Source organism: Bufo gargarizans, chromosome 3 (assembly GCF_014858855.1).
Source record: "Bufo gargarizans isolate SCDJY-AF-19 chromosome 3, ASM1485885v1, whole genome shotgun sequence".
In the NCBI taxonomy this organism is placed as follows: Eukaryota; Metazoa; Chordata; class Amphibia; order Anura; family Bufonidae; genus Bufo; species Bufo gargarizans.
Genome location: NC_058082.1, coordinates 10,530,121 through 10,549,987, shown reverse-complemented (window position 1 = coordinate 10,549,987; position 19,867 = coordinate 10,530,121). Strand labels below are relative to the sequence as shown.

The following is a 19,867-nucleotide window of genomic DNA, read 5'->3' as shown; positions in this document are numbered from 1 at the left end:
TGTACCAAATAAATTAGAAAAGGCGCCTGGTCGGAGGGGTGGGGGTTGGTCATGAAGGGTTAATATGACCAATGGAATTTTTTGCATATTTGTTTTTTGAAAAAACTTTATTCAGGCCATTTTTATTTTTTTAACCCCTCCCCTTCTCAGGGGCAAAGAGTGTTTTTGGATTTTTTTTTATTTTATACCGTTTTCTGGCGATTTAAAAAAATACAAATCTTGGAAAACCCCGGAAGTGAGGCTCCTGCGGTTCTGTGCACAGGTCCCGTTGGGCTGATGCGTCGCCATGGTTACAAGTTCACGGCGGTTTCGTGAACCCCTAGGTTAAAAAAAAGACTGTGAGAAAACCGGTGGCATCTAAGGGGTTAAACAGCGGCCATCAGGAGCTCTGCTTGCTGTCAGGGGCTGGCCGGGATGTCGCGCTCCGCCGGCCGGCCTGTGCTGCGGGTGCTCCGGCTCGGCCTGCTCTCCTTCCCCGAGGCCCTGGCGGTGCAGCGGCGCTGTGTGCGGGCGGCGGGGGCCCCGGGCCGGGACGCGCTGCTCCTGTGCGAGCACCCGGCCGTCTACACGGTGGGGATCCGGCGGGGCCCCGGGGAGGAGGCGGAGGCGGCGCGGCTGCGGGCCCTCGGCGCGGACTTCCAGAGCACGGACCGCGGCGGCCTCATCACCTTCCACGGCCCCGGGCAGCTGGTGTGTTACCCGGTGCTCGACCTCCGCCGCCTCCGCCGCTCCCTGCGCGGCTACGTGTCCGGCCTGGAGGGCGCCGTCATCGGCCTGTGCCGGGGGCTGGGGCTGGAGGCGGGCCGGGCCCCGGAGACCGGAGTCTGGGTGCGGGACCGCAAGATCTGCGCCATCGGTGAGGAGGACTACTGCTCTCATCATGTCAGGGGAGGGGACTGCAACTCTCATCATGTCAGAGCCCGGGGGAAGGGGACTGCAACTCTCATCATGTCAGAGCCCGGGGAAGGGGACTGCAACTCTCATCATGTCAGAGCCCGGGGAAGGGGACGGCAACTCTCATCATGTCTGAGCCGGGGGGAGGGGACTGCAACTCTCATCATGTCAGAGCCCGGGGAAGGAGACTGCAACTCTCATCATGTCAGAGCCGGGGAGAGCATGGAGGGGACTACTAGTCTCATCATGTCAGAGCCCGGGGAAGGGGACTGCAACTCTCATCATGTCAGAGCCTGGGGAAGGGGACTGCAACTCTCATCATGTCAGAGCCGGGGAGAGCATGGAGGGGACTACTAGTCTCATCATGTCAGAGCCCGGGGAAAAAGGACTGCAACTCTCATCATGTCAGAGCCCGGGGAAAGGGGACTGCAACTCTCATCATGTCAGAGCCCGGGGAAAGGGGACTGCAACTCTCATCATGTCAGAGCCCGGGGAAAGGGGACTGCAACTCTCATCATGTCAGAGCCCGGGGAAAGGGGACTGCAACTCTCATCATGTCAGAGCCCGGGGAAAGGGGACTGCAACTCTCATCATGTCAGAGCCCGGGGAAAGGGGACTGCAACTCTCATCATGTCAGAGCCCGGGGAAAGGGGACTGCAACTCTCATCATGTCAGAGCCGGGGGAAGGGGACTGCAACTCTCATCATGTCAGAGCCGGGGGAAGGGGACTGCAACTCTCATCATGTCAGAGCCGGGGGAAGGGGAGAGCATGGAGGGGACTACTAGTCTCATCATGTCAGAGCCCGGGGAAGGGGACTGCAACTCTCACCATGTCAGAGCCCGGGGAAAGGGGACTGCAACTCTCATCATGTCAGAGCCCGGGGAAAGGGGACTGCAACTCTCATCATGTCAGAGCCCGGGGAAGGGGACTGCAACTCTCATCATGTCAGCCAGGGGAAGGGGAGAGCGTGGAGGGGACTACTAGTCTCATCATGTCAGAGCATGGAGGGGACTACTAGTCTCATCATGTCAAAGCCCGGGGGGAGCATGGAGGGGACTACTAGTCTCATCATGTCAGAGCATGGAGGGGACTACTAGTCTCATCATGTCAAAGCCCGGGGGGAGCATGGAGGGGACTACTAGCCTAATCATGTCAGAGCATGGAGGGGACTACTAGTCTCATCATGTCAGAGCCCGAGGATGCATGGAGGGGACTACTAGTCTCATCATGTCAGAGCCCGAGGATGCATGGAGGGGACTACTAGTCTCATCATGTCAGAGCCCGGGGGTGCATTGAAGGGACTACTAGTGAGGACCATGGGCCCCCCATAGACACAGCAGGGCTGAGGACTACAACTCTTATTATGTCAGACCCTGGGGAGAGGGGACTACAACTCTCATCAGCATCCAGAGGTGGAGTACTGTTTATCTCCCAGTCACCTACCTTCAGGGGATGTAACCTGGGGAAACGACAACTCTCAGCATGACGTGACAGCCTTCAGCATGCAGGAAGTCTCTGTGGATGGTGGGAGTTGTAGTCTGACGGTGCGTCTCTCTGTTTCCCCGCAGGCGTGCACTGCTCCCGCTACATCACCCACCACGGCCTCGCCCTCAACTGCAACACCGACCTCTCCTGGTTCCGCCATATTGTGCCCTGTGGGATTGTGGGTAAGGGCGTGACCTCGCTGAGCGCGGAGCTGGGCCGGGACGTCACCGCGGAGGAGGTCATCCCCCCGTTTTTGGAAGCTTTCCAGGAGGAATTCGGATGCACCGTGGAATATACGGACCCTGGTCACATGACGGCGGCGACGTAGGATTATAACGCATGGACTTCTGTCATTAAAGGGGCGTCTCTGGTCTTCAGTTCTGCACCTCTGTGTCGGCCATGTTGGCATTTCTAGGGGAGGGGACTACAACTCTCAGCATGGAAGAGCCACGGGAGGGATTTACAACCCCAGGAGGGACAGAGACCGCTGACCATTACCTGACCCGCACATGTGGTCACAGTTCATCTGCCTGGGCTGCCGGTCTAGAACAGCTCCCCTAGAGGTGGTGCTGGGGATCGCAGGAGTAGGAGGACCACCCAGCTAAAGGTGGAAGGGGCTCCAACCCTCTGAGCGAAGGGTCCAGAGGTGAGGAACCCGAGGGCCACAAATACCCCCACCCTTGGCAGCTAGGTGGGGCGTCCCATAAGGTCACTGCTCCCTTATCATGTGACCTCAGGACTTTTTACAATGTATCCTCTGTGCTGAGAGTTTGTTACAATGTATCAGTCTGCACTCCATAGGATATTTTTGATGAAATGATCAGGTCTGTGGACCATTCATTGGTGCTAGTAAATGGGGCGGGGCCGTGACAACCTCTCCATTCTGTCACTATGTGGTGTAGATGTAGAGACCATGTAAGGGGTTCAACGGCTGGGATTACCGTATTTTTCGCTTTATAAGACGCACCTGATGATAAGACGCACCTAGGTTTTTGAGGAGGAAAAAAGGAAAAAAATATTTTGAACCAAAAGGTGTGCTTTTGGTAGGTTTTGAACTAATGGTGGTCTGTGGATGACGCACTGTTATGGGGGGGATCTGTGGAGGACACACTGTTATGGGGGGGATCTGTGGAGGACGCTGTTATGGGAGGATCTGTGGATGACGCACTGTTATGGGGGGATCTGTGGATGACGCACTGTTATGGGGGGATCTGTGGATGACGCACTGTTATGGGGGGGGATCTGTGGAGGACACTGATGGGGGATCTGTGGATGACGCACTGTTATGGGGGGATCTGTGGATGACGCACTGTTATGGGGGGATCTGTGGATGACACACTGTTATGGGGGGGATCTGTGGATGACGCACTGTTATGGGGGATCTGTGGATGACACACTGTTATGGTGGATCTGTGGATGACACTGTTATGGGGGATCTGTGGATGACGCACTGTTATGGGAGGATCTGTGGATGACGCACTGTTATGGGGGGATCTGTGGATGACGCACTGTTATGGGGGATCTGTGGATGACACACTGTTATGGTGGATCTGTGGATGACACTGTTATGGGAGGATCTGTGGATGACGCACTGTTATGGGGGGATCTGTGGATGACGCACTGTTATGGGGGGATCTGTGGATGACGCACTGTTATGGGGGATCTGTGGAGGACGCTGTTATGGGAGGATCTGTGGATGACGCACTGTTATGGGGGGATCTGTGGATGACGCACTGTTATGGGGGGATCTGTGGATGACGCACTGTTATGGGGGGATCTGTGGATGACGCACTGTTATGGGGGGGGGATCTGTGGATGACACTGATGGGGGATCTCATGTCATCCACAGATCCCCATAAGTGTCATCTACAGATCCCCATCAGATGCATCAGTGTGGAGGGAGGAGGCGGGGACACTCATGGCGGGGCCCGGTGCAGTGACTCTACTCTAATACACCGGGCCCCGCAACTGTTAAATACATTCAATCTGATCTCTATATCTAATTGTATATGCTCTGTGCAGTACTTACTGTAGTACCGTAAGTATAGCATTAAAACGGCGCAGACCGGCATCTCCCTCTGTCATGCGCCGCCTGCCTGCTTATCTCACTTTATGAATGAACAGGCAGGCGGCGCATGACAGAGGGAGCTGGGGCAGGCGGCGCGTGACAGAGGGAGCTGGGGCAGGCGGCGCGTGACAGAGGGAGCTGGGGCAGGCGGCGCGTGACAGAGGGAGCTGGGGCAGGCGGCGCGTGACAGAGGGAGCTGGGGCAGGCGGCGCGTGACAGAGGGAGCTGGGGCAGGCGGCGCGTGACAGAGGGAGCTGGGGCAGGCGGCGCGTGACAGAGGGAGCTGGGGCAGGCGGCGCGTGACAGAGGGAGCTGGGGCAGGCGGCGCGTGACAGAGGGAGCTGGGGCAGGCGGCGCGTGACAGAGGGAGCTGGGGCAGGCGGCGCGTGACAGAGGGAGCTGGGGCAGGCGGCGCGTGACAGAGGGAGCTGGGGCAGGCGGCGCGTGACAGAGGGAGCTGGGGCAGGCGGCGCGTGACAGAGGGAGATGCCGGTCTGCGCCGTTTTAATGCTATACTTATGGTACTACAGTAAGTACTGCACAGAGCATATACAATTAGATATAGATCAGATTGAATGTATTTAACAGCTGCGGGGCCCGGTGTATTAGAGTAGAGTCACTGCACCGGGCCCCGCCATGAGTGTCCCCGCCTCCTCCCTCCACACTGATACTTTGCTGGCCGCGCTGTGCAGCATAGCGGCCAGCGAAGTATTCGCTTTATAAGACGCACGGCCATTCCCCCCCCCCACTTTTGGGGGGGGGGGGGGGGGGAGTGTGTCTTATAAAGCGAAAAATACGGTACATCACTTTGGAGCAGATCTTCTCCGTACTGAAGTGGACGACTTACTGTATGTCACCCAAGAGAGAAGTGAGAAGAGACCCTCAGTGGGAGTAATAGAGGAACAGTCGCCATCCGTAGCTCTGTATATGGAGGATTTAGAGGGACACATTGTATTCTCCGCTGTTCATCCCGCGGTCGGAGTCCTGTGTCCTGTCCATGGAGTTCTAGAGGGATCTGACGAGAACATGTGAAGTTTATCATGTCCCAGTGATCATGTGTGAGGTCAGGACGAGACGTACATGAGAGGTTACTGCGAGACGCTGAGAAAACAGAGGGTCCGGTTCTGTACTTATAATGTGAGTGCAGCGAGCGCAAATGTGGTGGTCACTACATACAGATTATACAGCCACCACTAGGGGGAGCTCACTACATACAGATTATACAGCCACCACTAGAGGGAGCTCACTACACACAGGTTATACAGCCACCACTAGAGGGAGCTCACTACATACAGATTATACAGCCACCACTTGGGGGAGCTCACTACATACAGATTATACAGCCACCACTAGAGGGAGCTCACTACATACAGATTATACAGCCACCACTTGGGGGAGCTCACTACATACAGATTATACAGCCACCACTAGAGGGAGCTCACTACATACAGATTATACAGTCACCACTAGGGGGAGCTCACTACATACAGATTATACAGCCACCACTAGAGGGAGCTCACTACATACAGATTATACAGCCACCACTTGGGGGAGCTCACTACATACAGATTATACAGCCACCACTAGAGGGAGCTCACTACATACAGATTATACAGCCACCACTAGAGGGAGCTCACTACATACAGATTATACAGCCACCACTAGAGGGAGCTCACTACATACAGATTATACAGCCACCACTAGAGGGAGCGCACTACATACAGATTATACAGCCACCACTAGGGGAGATTACTACATACAGATTATACAGCCACCACTTGGGGGAGCTCACTACATACAGATTATACAGCCACCACTTGGGGGAGCTCACTACATACAGATTATACAGCCACCACTAGAGGGAGCTCACTACATACAGATTATACAGCCACCACTAGAGGGAGCTCACTACATACAGATTATACAGCCACCACTAGAGGGAGCTCACTACATACAGATTATACAGCCACCACTAGGGGGAGCTCACTACATACAGATTATACAGCCACCACTAGGGGAGATTACTACATACAGATTATACAGCCACCACTTGGGGGAGCTCACTACATACAGATTATACAGCCACCACTAGAGGGAGCTCACTACATACAGATTATACAGCCACCACTAGAGGGAGCTCACTACATACAGATTATATAGCCACCACTAGAGGGAGCTCACTACATACAGATTATACAGCCACCACTAGAGGGAGCTCACTACATACAGATTATACAGCCACCACTAGAGGGAGCTCACTACATACAGATTATACAGCCACCACTAGAGGGAGCTCACTACATACAGATTATACAGCCACCACTAGAGGGAGCTCACTACATACAGATTATACAGCTACCACTAGAGGGAGCTCACTACATACAGATAATACAGCCACCACTAGGTGGAGCTCACTACATACAGATTATACAGCCACCACTAGGGTGAGCTCACTACATACAGATTATACAGCCACCACTAGGGGGAACTCACTGCATACAGATTATACAGCCACCACTAGGGGGAGCTCACTACATACAGGTTATACAGCCACCACTAGGGGAAGCTCACTACATACAGGTTATACAGCCATCACTAAAGGGAGCTTACTGCATACAGATTATACAGACACCACTAGGGGGAACTCACTGCATACAGATTATACAGCCACCACTAGAGGGAGCTCACTACATACAGATTATACAGCCACCACTAGGGGGAGCTCACTACATACAGGTCATACAGCCACCACTAGGGGGAGCTCACTACATACAGATTATACAGCCACCACTAGAGGGATCTCACTACATACAGATTATACAGCCACCACTAGAGGGATCTCACTACATACAGATTATACAGCCACCACTAGGGGGCGCTCACTACATACAGATTATACAGCTACCACTAGGGGGAGCTCACTACATACAGATTATACAGCCACCACTAGGGGGAGCTCACTACGTGCAGATTATACTTTTACGATATTACTTCTATTATACTGTTAGGACAGTAAGGGGGACAGTCACACAACAGCTTTTTCAGCTGAATTTTGGCTCAGCAGCCAAGTCCTTTCTGCCTCCCATACGTCTCAATGGAAGGCGGCTGCACTGAGGATCACGGAGCGACGGCTGAAAGCTGTGGTTACGTAAGAACGGACATGTCCTTTCTCGGCAGGACTCTGGCTATAAGCCACATCCGCACCAAAATTTTGCTGAGATAGCCCCCCTGTACATGTCCTCTGAGCCTGTACACTGTCAGTTTTGCATGGCTGTTAAAAATTGATAAATGTAATTTTCTTTTTTTTTTTTTTTTTGTATTTTAACCCCTGCAGTGCCCCCAGTATACACAATGTTGCCCCTCAAAGAAAGCCCCCATTGGGGCCCCCAGTTCTGCTTAAGACACCTTGTCCACTTGCAGGGACGCACACGCAGGGGCAGTCACTCCCCACTTGATGCAGCAGGACCTGCGCTCCCAGTGTGATGACGTCACCATACCCTCCCGGTGACGTCCTATTGAATAGCGCCCTCAACCTCAATTGGTTGTGAGAACGGTCGTGTGACAGCAGTAAAAAAACGTTTGTTTATCCGTGTGGTGTGAATGTAGCCCCAGAGTCACAGGATGCAGTTGAGGGCCCCATCCTTCCTACTGGGGCCCCACAGTAGTCATGTTGCATGGCAGGTACCCTACGCTGGTTGTAATGGTTGGGGCCACACAAGAATAGGGAGAAGCCAAGTAACCCCTGATGTGTGGACTTTGATATTACAGCAGCCTGTATTCTGCGCCCCCCCCCCCCCAGTATTATTGGGTCCCTATTATATTGGGAAGTGGCTTCAAAGTGAGGGCCGGTCAGAGGAGGAGAGCGCTGTGGGCGAGAGTCAGGGGAGGTGCAGCTGAGAGAGGGGAAGGGACTGGCTGAGAGTGCAGGGAGTGGAGCGTGCACTCAGGTGGAGCTGTCTCACAGCATCACATCACCCTCAGGGAGGTGCAGAATTCTGCATCGGGCTCCTAGAACAGAGAAGAATCTGCGGACTGCACCCACCACCCAGAGACTTCCTGAGGATGACGAGGGATCAAAGTAAGACATGAAGGGGGCACTGAGAGATTTCTACAGCTGGGACCCCCACCAATCACTAAAACCAGTGGCCCCCATCCTATGGCTGCAGTGCATGTTGTATGGGTGGTGGTCTCAGCTCTGGGGTCACTTTAATACATTGGGGTCCAAACCCAACCAGTGTATCCGCAGGTTATATGGGACTTGTAGGATCCCTGTTATGTATTATTAGATATATCTGTTCCTGGGAAAGCTGGGTGACGACCAGTATGTTACGGCTCCCACCGCCTTCTCCAGGGCTTAGCTATATAGTCCTCCACCATTCAGGACTCTGGGAAAGCTGGGTGACGACCAGTATGTTACGGCTCCCACAGCCTTCTCCAGGGCTTAGCTATATAGTCCTCCACCATTCAGGACTCTGGGAAAGCTGGGTGACGACCAGTATGTTACGGCTCCCACAGCCTTCTCCAGGGCTTAGCTATATAGTCCTCCACCATTCAGGACTCTGGGTGACGACCAGTATGTTACGGCTCCCACTACCTTCTCCAGGGCTTAGCTATATAGTCCTCCACCATTCAGGACTCTGGGAAAGCCGGGGGACAACCAGTATGTTACGGCTCCCACCGCCTTCTCCAGGGCTTAGCTATATAGTCCTCCACCATTCAGGACTCTGGGAAAGCCGGGGGACAACCAGTATGTTACGGCTCCCACCGCCTTCTCCAGGGCTTAGCTATATAGTCCTCCACCATTCAGGACTCTGGGAAAGCCGGGGGACAACCAGTATGTTACGGCTCCCACCACCTTCTCCAGGGCTTAGCTATATAGTCCTCCACCATTCAGGACTCTGGGAAAGCTGGGTGACGACCAGTATGTTACGGCTCCCACCGCCTTCTCCAGGGCTTAGCTATATAGTCCTCCACCATTCAGGACTCTGGGAAAGCTGGGTGACGACCAGTATGTTACGGCTCCCACAGCCTTCTCCAGGGCTTAGCTATATAGTCCTCCACCATTCAGGACTCTGGGTGACAACCAGTATGTTACGGCTCCCACTACCTTCTCCAGGGCTTAGCTATATAGTCCTCCACCATTCAGGACTCTGGGAAAGCCGGGGGACAACCAGTATGTTACGGCTCCCACCGCCTTCTCCAGGGCTTAGCTATATAGTCCTCCACCATTCAGGACTCTGGGAAAGCCGGGGGACAACCAGTATGTTACGGCTCCCACCACCTTCTCCAGGGCTTAGCTATATAGTCCTCCACCATTCAGGACTCTGGGAAAGCTGGGTGACAACCAGTATGTTACGGCTCCCACCACCTTCTCCAGGGCTTAGCTATATAGTCCTACACCATTCAGGACTCTGGGAAAGCTGGGTGACAACCAGTATGTTACGGCTCCCACCGCCTTCTCCAGGGCTTAGCTATATAGTCCTACACCATTCAGGACTCTGGGAAAGCTGGGGGACAACCAGTATGTTACGGCTCCCACCGCCTTCTCCTGGGCTTAGCTATATAGTCCTCCACCATTCAGGACTCTGGGAAAGCTGGGGGACAACCAGTATGTTACGGCTCCCACCACCTTCTCCAGGGCTTAGCTATATAGTCCTCCACCATTCAGGACTCTGGGAAAGCTGGGTGACAACCAGTATGTTTCAGCTCCCACCAGTTTCTCCAGGGCTTAATTATGTAGTCCTCCACCATTCTGGACTCTGGGAAAGCTGGCTGGTAACCCTCATGTGAGCTTTACTGATGACACGTTGATTACCCTTCTTTCTTAGGGACTGATAGAACTAGGACTTCTGGCTGTGATCTGCTCATATTTGGTTGTGGTATTCCACTCTTTCTCCTCAGTCTATAAATGTCTTGTCCTCCGGTGTCTTGTAATTAGCAGCAGCAGAAATCCTGAGCTCCACATCCTACAAGTATTTGCCTGCGAGGAGAGCGGATACCCCCCCCCCCCTCCCACAACTGGTTGTTACTTGTAGAGGAACCTCATACCTGGCACTAATACTCCAGGCAAGGTGGGGGTCGTTGTCACTTCTGCTGATCACAGTGTGAGGAGATCAGTCACAGCGACATTATATCATCTTATTACAGTGGGATGTCACTCCTGTGTGTACTGAGCTCCTCATGTCCCCTGCCTGTCTGATAGCACTCCTAAATCCACTGAAAGTAACTACAGAATGAAAAGCACAAGGTCCCAACATCTGATATTTCCCAGCTCCTCACCTCTTCCAGATCCTCACTTTCCCCAACACTTCACCTCATCCACCTCCTCCCAGTCCCTCACCTCTTCTAACATCTCACATCCCTCAAGCTCCTCACCTCTTGCAGCTCTTCACATTCCCCAGCTCCTCATGTCTCTCAGGTCTTCAAGCTCCTCACTTCTCCCAGTTCCTCACATCTTCCAGATCTTCACCTCTCTCGCTTCCCCCAGCATTTTACCTCTCTGAGCTCCTCACCTCTTCCAGATTCTCTATATGTCCAGCTTCTCACCTCTCCTAGCTCCTGAAGCCTCTCTTTGCTCTTCTAATCTTCTAGCTCCTCACCTCTCCTAGCTCCTGAAGCCTCTCTTTGCTCTTCTCATCTTCTAGCTCCTCACCTCTCCTCGCTCCTGAAGCCTCTCTTTGCTCTTCTCATCTTCTAGCTCCTCACCTCTCCTAGCTCCTGAAGCCTCTCTTTGCTCTTCTAATCTTCTAGCTCCCTCACCTCTCCTAGCTCCTGAAGCCTCTCTTTGCTCTTCTAATCTTCTAGCTCCCTCACCTCTCCTAGCTCCTGAAGCCTCTCTTTGCTCTTCTCATCTTCTAGCTCCTCACCTCTCCTCGCTCCTGAAGCCTCTCTTTGCTCTTCTAATCTTCTAGCTCCCTCACCTCTCCTAGCTCCTGAAGCCTCTCTTTGCTCTTCTAATCTTCTAGCTCCCTCACCTCTCCTAGCTCCTGAAGCCTCTCTTTGCTCTTCTCATCTTCTAGCTCCTCACCTCTCCTCGCTCCTGAAGCCTCTCTTTGCTCTTCTAATCTTCTAGCTCCCTCACCTCTCCTAGCTCCTGAAGCCTCTTTTTGCTCTTCTAATCTTCTAGCTCCCTCACCTCTCCTAGCTCCTGAAGCCTCTCTTTGCTCTTCTCATCTTCTAGCTCCTCACCTCTCCGAGCTCCTGAAGCCTCTCTTTGCTCTTCTCATCTTCTAGCTCCTCACCTCTCCTAGCTCCTGAAGCCTCTCTTTGCTCTTCTCATCTTCTAGCTCCTCACCTCTCCTAGCTCCTAGCATATACCAGGTGAAAGCACATCCATTTTCAGGTTATCCCTTATACAAATGGTTCCAAACATCTCTCAGCATCCACCTAGAGATTTTTCCTGTACCAGATGCCTCTGACCTTATTGAAACATTTTCTAGATCTCTGCTGCTCCCATTTGACATCTCCCGATTCTCTCTCTGATATCTCTCAATTTCTTCCATCTCTCCACTTTGAAGATTGCTCAACATCTTCAAGCTTTCAGCCTCTGAAATCTCTCAGCTTCCCTTCTCTCCTTGCCCCAGCAAATATGTCCTGGCCTTATCCAACATATCCCAAGTCTCAGGAGCTCCTGACATCTCAGAACCCCATGGATCTGCCAAATTAAAGGAGTTTTCTGATAAATCTTAATAGCTTTCATGTTTGTTCCTCACCATTGTAAAGATATTTGCTTGTCAGTGAATGAGAAGACATATTTACATGGAGAGAGGCAGTAAACCTGTGCACAGCAACAATGTATCCGTCTAGACAATACTCTGTGAGCTAAACACATCAGCAGCCCCTGCACAAACCTCACTGCTAGTTGGTTACAGTGTATCAGTCTGGAGTCAAGGCTGTTTAGCTCGCAGAGCATTGTCCAGATTGAATACAGTCATATCCACTTTTCATCTAGAAATATTCCCATTTGCCAAAAGCAAACCGAGATCTTGAAAATGGTTAGTGGAGAAGCTTTGGTGATGCCACCACCACAAGAAGAACATTTCTTCCTGGGATTTAGGAGACATGCGGCTCCATAGATGCAGTGGTTGTTCCTCCAGGAAGCGTCAGGTGCTGCCTCGGATGTAGAACTTTCAGGGATGTCAGGATGGTGGGACGCTCCATTGTTTCTAGGAGGAAAAGCTCTGCCCCATGGTCTCCTCACACCATCTGCAGCATCATACCCCAGACCCACACTGATATGACCGTTCTGCCGCTCATTTCCCTCCACCCCTCGGTTTGTGTACTGCGCCGCAGAATAGGACACCACTATAAGAAAATAACAGGAAATAAATCTGACAGCAAAGAAAAGTTTACAGGAAACTAAGTTTACAAAGGAAACAGATCCTGGATGGTATTCAGTGAGTCATGAGAGTGGATGACTGACGCGGACAACCTCTGTTCACGTGGGGGGGGGGGGGGGGCATAATATGACTGGAGGGGGATTCAATTTATAGAAACATAGAATGTATCGGCAGATAAGAACCATTTGGCCCATCTAGTCTGCCCATTTATGCAACATGAATATCAAAATGATTGCTGTATGACCCTCTGCTGCCCCCTAGAGTCATCCATCCTTATCGGTCTCCGATGGCTAATATGAGAGCCCCTAATATCAGACCCTTATATGACTTCTACATGATCTACTAGAGGACTGTAAGAGGGGTGATTACCAGTGGATATATGACTCTATGTAATATAGTCACTGGGGGTCCGTGGCCCCCTCCAGCCCCCTGTAGTTCCCTCTTCCCTGCCTGTGAATGTTCAGAAACCTCCTCATTATAAAATGAGTCTTCGGGAACACAGTAAGTAGTAAACAGGGAGAGGAGGGAGATGCAGCTGCAGCTTCTCTCTTTCTCTGAGACTGTGTGCTGTGAGAGAGGAGGAGGAGCTGCAGAGAAGAAGGATATGATTTCGTGATGTACGAATCAATTCACTCATCTGAATGAAGGGGTGTCCCCACAGCTCCGACTAACAGATCAGATTAACATTGCCACACGCCTCAGTAATGTCACGCATGCGCCGTCACCAATGATCCACTTCAACAAATTTGCAAGTGCCGCGTGCACAATACCTGATTCGTTTGACTCCCCAAGATAATTTGCGTATGCGCCAATACTCGCGGTAATGGCACATGCGCAAGACTATCATGGGTGTGCGAGATGTGCGCCCATGTTAGTCTGCCGGCACATTAGGTACTCGTCAGTGGAGGCAGGCTCCCTCGCAGATGTAAAATTTGTCGGATGAATGAATCGATTTGTAGGAAACTATTTGCTCATCCCGAATCTGATTGGCCAAGACCGCACTGCGCAGCTGTGACATCACACCAGGAAGAGTGCGCCGAGATACGGGCAGTGAGAATACCCTGTACCCCTGAGTCTGGGAGAGCTGGATAATAACCAGTATGGAAGTCAGGGAGGAAGTCATATTGGTTGTCACTAGGAGAATGGCCCTGGAACAACGATGGAGACAGCAGAAGGCGCAATACATGGGGCATCAGAAGGCACAATACATGGGGCATCAGAAGGCACAATACATGGGGCATCAGAAGGCACAATACATGGGGCATCAGAAGGCACAGTACATGGGGTGCAGCAGGCACAATACATGGGGTGCAGCAGGCACAATACATGGGGCATCAGAAGCCACAGTACATGGGGTGCAGCAGGCACAATACATGGGGTGCAGCAGGCACAATACATGGGGTGCAGCAGGCACAATACATGGGGCATCAGAAGCCACAGTACATGGGGTGCAGCAGGCACAATACATGGGGCATCAGAAGCCACAGTACATGGGGTGCAGCAGGCACAATACATGGGGCATCAGAAGCCACAGTACATGGGGCATCAGAAGCCACAGTACATGGGGTGCAGCAGGCACAATACATGGGGCATCAGAAGCCACAGTACATGGGGTGCAGCAGGCACAATACATGGGGCATCAGAAGGCACAGGACATGGGGTGCAGCAGGCACAATACATGGGGCATCAGAAGCCACAGTACATGGGGCATCAGAAGCCACAGTACATGGGGTGCAGCAGGCAGAATACATGGGGCATCAGAAGCCACAGTACATGGGGTGCAGCAGGCACAATACATGAGGCACAGCAGATGGCACAGTTCATGGGGGTGCAGTAGGCACAAAACATGGAGGCACAGTAAGCACAATAAATGGGGCCACAGCAAGCACAATAAATGGGGCCACAGCAAGCACAATAAATGGGGCCACAGCAAGCACAATACATAAGGCACAGCAGGCACAATACATTAGGGTACAGTAGGTGCAACACATCAGACACAGCAGAAGGCACAGTACATGGGGCACAATAAAGTGGGGGACAGCGATACATGAGGCACAGCAGGCACAATACATGAGGCACAGCAGGCACAATACATGAGGCACAGCAGACACAATACATGAGGGCACAGTAAGCACAATAAATGGGGTCTAATGGGGCCACAGCAAGCACAATACATAGGGCACAGAAGGCACTATACATGAGGGCACAGCAGGCACAATAAAGTGGGGGACAGCAGGCACAATACATGAGGCACAGCAGGCACCATACATGAGGCACAGCAGGCACTATACATGAGGCACAGCAGGCACTATACATGAGGGCACAGCAGGCACTATACATGAGGGCACAGCAGGCACTATACATGAGGCACAGCAGGCACTATACATGAGGGCACAGCAGGCACTATACATGAGGGCACAGCAGGCACTATACATGAGGGCACAGCAGGCACTATACATGAGGCACAGCAGGCACAATACATGAGGCACAGCAGGCACTATACATGAGGCACAGCAGGCACTATACATGAGGGCACAGCAGGCACAATACATGAGGCACAGCAGGCACAATACATGAGGCACAGCAGACACTATACATAAGGGCACAGCAGGCACAATACATGAGGCACAACAGGCACTATACATGAGGGCACAGCAGGCACAATACATGAGGCACAGTAGGCACTATACATGAGGCACAGCAGGCACAATACATGAGGCACAGCAGGCACCATACATGAGGCACAGCAGGCACTATACATGAGGCACAGAAGGCACTATACATGAGGCACAGCAGGCACTATACATGAGGCACAGCAGGCACAATACATGAGGCACAGCAGGCACCATACATGAGGCACAGCAGGCACTATACATGAGGCACAGAAGGCACTATACATGAGGCACAGCAGGCACAATACATGAGGCACAGCAGGCACAATACATGAGGCACAGCAGGCACAATACATGAGGCACAGCAGGCACTATACATGAGGCACAGCAGGCACAATACATGAGGGCACAGCAGGCACAATACATGAGGCACAGCAGGCACTATACATGAGGCACAGCAGGCACTATACATGAGGCACAGCAGGCACTATACATGAGGCACAGCAGGCACAATACATGAGGGCACAGCAGGCACAATACATGAGGGCACAGTAGGCACTATACATGAGGCACAGAAGGCACTATACATGAGGCACAGCAGGCACTATACATGAGGCACAGCAGGCACAATGCATGAGGCACAGCAGGCACAATACATGAGGCATAGCAGGCACTATACATGAGGCACAGTAGGCACTATACATGAGGCACAGCAGGCACTATACATGAGGCACAGCAGGCACAATACATGAGGGCACAGCAGGCACAATACATGAGGGCACAGTAGGCACTATACATGAGGCACAGTAGGCACCATACATGAGGCACAGCAGGCACCATACATGAGGCACAGCAGGCACAATACATGAGGCACAGCAGGCACAATACATGAGGGCACAGTAGGCACTATACATGAGGCACAGTAGGCACCATACATGAGGCACAGCAGGCACCATACATGAGGCACAGCAGGCAATGACAATTGCGCTTTGAGTCCTCCTGAGGAAGGCTCATTACCAATGTTTGTCATTGTCCTCCTGTCCTCACACCGCGAGGATGCCCGTGTCACAACCCACCTTTTCTGCATCATGTAGTAAGTTATATCACCGGAGAGGAATCCAGAGGCTTAAAGGGGTTTTCTGAGTGTTCATACTCAGTAGGCACAATAAGGGGGGCATCAGTATCTGATCGGTGGGGGTCTGACAACCGGGACTCCCACAGATTAGCTGTTTGAGGAGGTGGCATCGCTCTGGTGAGCTCTGTGGCCTCCGCGCAGGTTACCAAGCACAGCGCCGTCCATCGGAAAGCAGACATGCTAGGTATTGCAGCTCAGTCTCACTAAAGTATGCACATTGTGCAGGGGAAGGACGGCACACCTTCACTGCGCAGGCGCCAAAAAGCTACCAGACCCATCCCAGGTAATAGCTATCTCTCTTACTACATAATGCCAGAAAGGCCAGTTGTGACCGGGACATCTTTAGAAACCTGAACCACAAATGCATAATGATATGACGGTGGCTTAGTGGCGCCTAACCTGCTGACAGGCTCTCCTAATGTCCCCTATATCTTTCCCATGGGAACACAGAGACACAGGTTCATGGAGACACTGCGCCGGTGACACAAGCCATTCTTCTTCAGTAGCCTCCAGCTCTGAGAACTTGTGACACATAAAAAGTATGTGTAATATTAATGACTGATATAATAATGTAATGTACCGAAAAACAACAGCGCCATTCATAGCAGACACCGTACATAACCTCCCCCGCATCTATAACTAACATTCAACCCTATATGGTGACCGCAAGTCAAAGAACTGACCGGCCACTCATTCTTCAGATAGTTGAAGACAGGAGCAGTATTATAGCAGTTATATTATTGTACATAGGAGCAGTATTATAGTAGTTATATTCCTGTACATAGGAGCAGTATTATAGTAGTTATATTCTTGTACATAGGAGCAGTATTATAGTAGTTATATTCTTGTACATAGGAGCAGTATTATAGTAGTTATATTCATGTACATAGGAGCAGTATTATAGTAGTTATATTCTTGTACATAGGAGCAGTATTATAGTAGTTATATTCCTGTACATAGGAGCAGTATTATAGTAGTTATATTCTTGTACATAGGAGCAGTATTATAGTAGTTATATTCTTGTACATAGGAGCAGTATTATAGTAGTTATATTCATGTACATAGGAGCAGTATTATAGTAGTTATATTCTTGTACATAGGAGCAGTATTATAGTAGTTATATTCCTGTACATAGGAGCAGTATTATAGTAGTTATATTCTTGTACATAGGAGCAGTATTATAGTAGTTATATCCTTGTACATAGGAGCAGTATTATAGTAGTTATATTCATGTACATAGGAGCAGTATTATAGTAGTTATATTCTTGTACATAGGAGTAGTATTATAGTAGTTATATTCTTGTACATAGGAGCAGTATTATAGTAGTTATATTCTTGTACATAGGAGCAGTATTATAGTAGTTATATTATTGTACATAGGAGCAGTATTATAGTAGTTATATTTTTGTACATAGGAGCAGTATTATAGTAGTTATATTCTTGTACATAGGAGCAGTATTATAGTAGTTATATTCTTGTACATAGGAGCAGTATTATAGTAGTTATATTCATGTACATAGGAGCAGTATTATAGTAGTTATATTCTTGTACATAGGAGCAGTATTATAGTAGTTATATCCTTGTACATAGGAGCAGTATTATAGTAGTTATATTCATGTACATAGGAGCAGTATTATAGTAGTTATATTCTTGTACATAGGAGTAGTATTATAGTAGTTATATTCTTGTACATAGGAGCAGTATTATAGTAGTTATATTCTTGTACATAGGAGCAGTATTATAGTAGTTATATTCTTGTACATAGGAGCAGTATTATAGTAGTTATATTCCTGTACATAGGAGGCAGTATTATAGTAGTTATATTCTTGTACATAGGATGCAGTATTATAGTAGTTATATTCTTGTACATAGGAGCAGTATTATAGTAGTTATATTCTTGTACATAGGAGCAGTATTATAGTAGTTATATTCTTGTACATAGGGGGCAGTATTATAGTAGTTATATTCTTGTACATAGGAGCAGTATTATAGTAGTTATATTCTTGTACATAGGAGCAGTATTATAGTAGTTATATTCTTGTACATAGGAGCAGTATTATAGCAGTTATATTCTTGTACATAGGAGCAGTATTATAGTAGTTATATTCTTGTACATAGGAGCAGTATTATAGTAGTTATATTCTTGTACATAGGAGCAGTATTATAGTAGTTATATTCTTGTACATAGGAGGCAGTATTATAGTAGTTATATTCTTGTATATAGGAGCAGTATTATAGTAGTTATATTCTTGTACATAGGAGCAGTATTATAGTAGTTATATTCTTGTACATAGGAGCAGTATTATAGTAGTTATATTCTTGTACATAGGAGCAGTATTATAGTAGTTATATTACTGTACACAGGAGCAGTAGTATAGTAGTTATATTCTTGTACATAGGAGCAGTATTATAGTAGTTATATTCCTGTACATAGGAGCAGTATTATAGTAGTTATATTCTTGTACATAGGAGGCAGTATTATAGTAGTTATATTCTTGTACACAGGAGCAGTATTATAGTAGTTATATTCTTGTACATAGGAGCAGTATTATAGTAGTTATATTCTTGTACATAGAAGGCAGTATTATAGTAGTTATATTCTTGTACATAGGAGCAGTATTATAGTAGTTATATTCTTGTACATAGGAGTAGTATTATAGTAGTTATAGTCTTGTACATAGGAGCAGTATTATAGTAGTTATATTCTTGTACATAGGAGGCAGTATTATAGTAGTTATATTCTTGTACATAGGAGGCAGTATTATAGTAGTTATATTCTTGTGCATAGGAGCAGTATTATAGTAGTTATATTCTTGTACATAGGAGCAGTATTATAGTAGTTATATTCTTGTACATAGGAGCAGTATTATAGTAGTTATATTCTCGTACATAGGAGGCAGTATTATAGTAGTTATATTCTTGCACATAGGAGCAGTATTATAGTAGTTATATTCTTGTACATAGGAGACAGTATTATAGTAGTTATATTCTTGTACATAGGAGCAGTATTATAGTAGTTATATTCTTGTACATAGGAGCAGTATTATAGTAGTTATATTCTTGTACATAGGAGCAGTATTATAGTAGTTATATTCTTGTACATAGGAGGCAGTATTATAGTAGTTACCGTATATTCTTGTACATAGGAGGCAGTATTAGGGCTTATACACATGAACGTTGTTTGGTTCCGCATTCGAGCCGCATCATCCCATCTCTATAGTTATCAGATAAATTCCATGTGAGTTCTCAATCATTTTCTTTTTTCCGTTTTAGGTTTCTTTGTGTTTAACATGTGGTAAGTGATCCCCAACCATCAGTATAGACCTCAAAACC

The 19,867-nt window shown here is 49.4% G+C and overlaps 1 protein-coding gene across 1 annotated transcript; it reads left to right on the top strand.

Annotated features, from left to right (window-relative positions):
- Positions 1 to 335: 335 nt before the first annotated feature.
- LIPT2 (lipoyl(octanoyl) transferase 2) lies at positions 336 to 2,765 on the top strand. Its single transcript, XM_044285344.1, has 2 exons — positions 336 to 856; positions 2,464 to 2,765. The coding sequence occupies exons 1-2, from the start codon at positions 415 to 417 to the stop codon at positions 2,706 to 2,708; spliced, it is 687 nt and encodes a 228-aa protein (XP_044141279.1). The 5' UTR covers positions 336 to 414; the 3' UTR covers positions 2,709 to 2,765.
- The last annotated feature ends 17,102 nt before the right edge of the window (positions 2,766 to 19,867 follow it).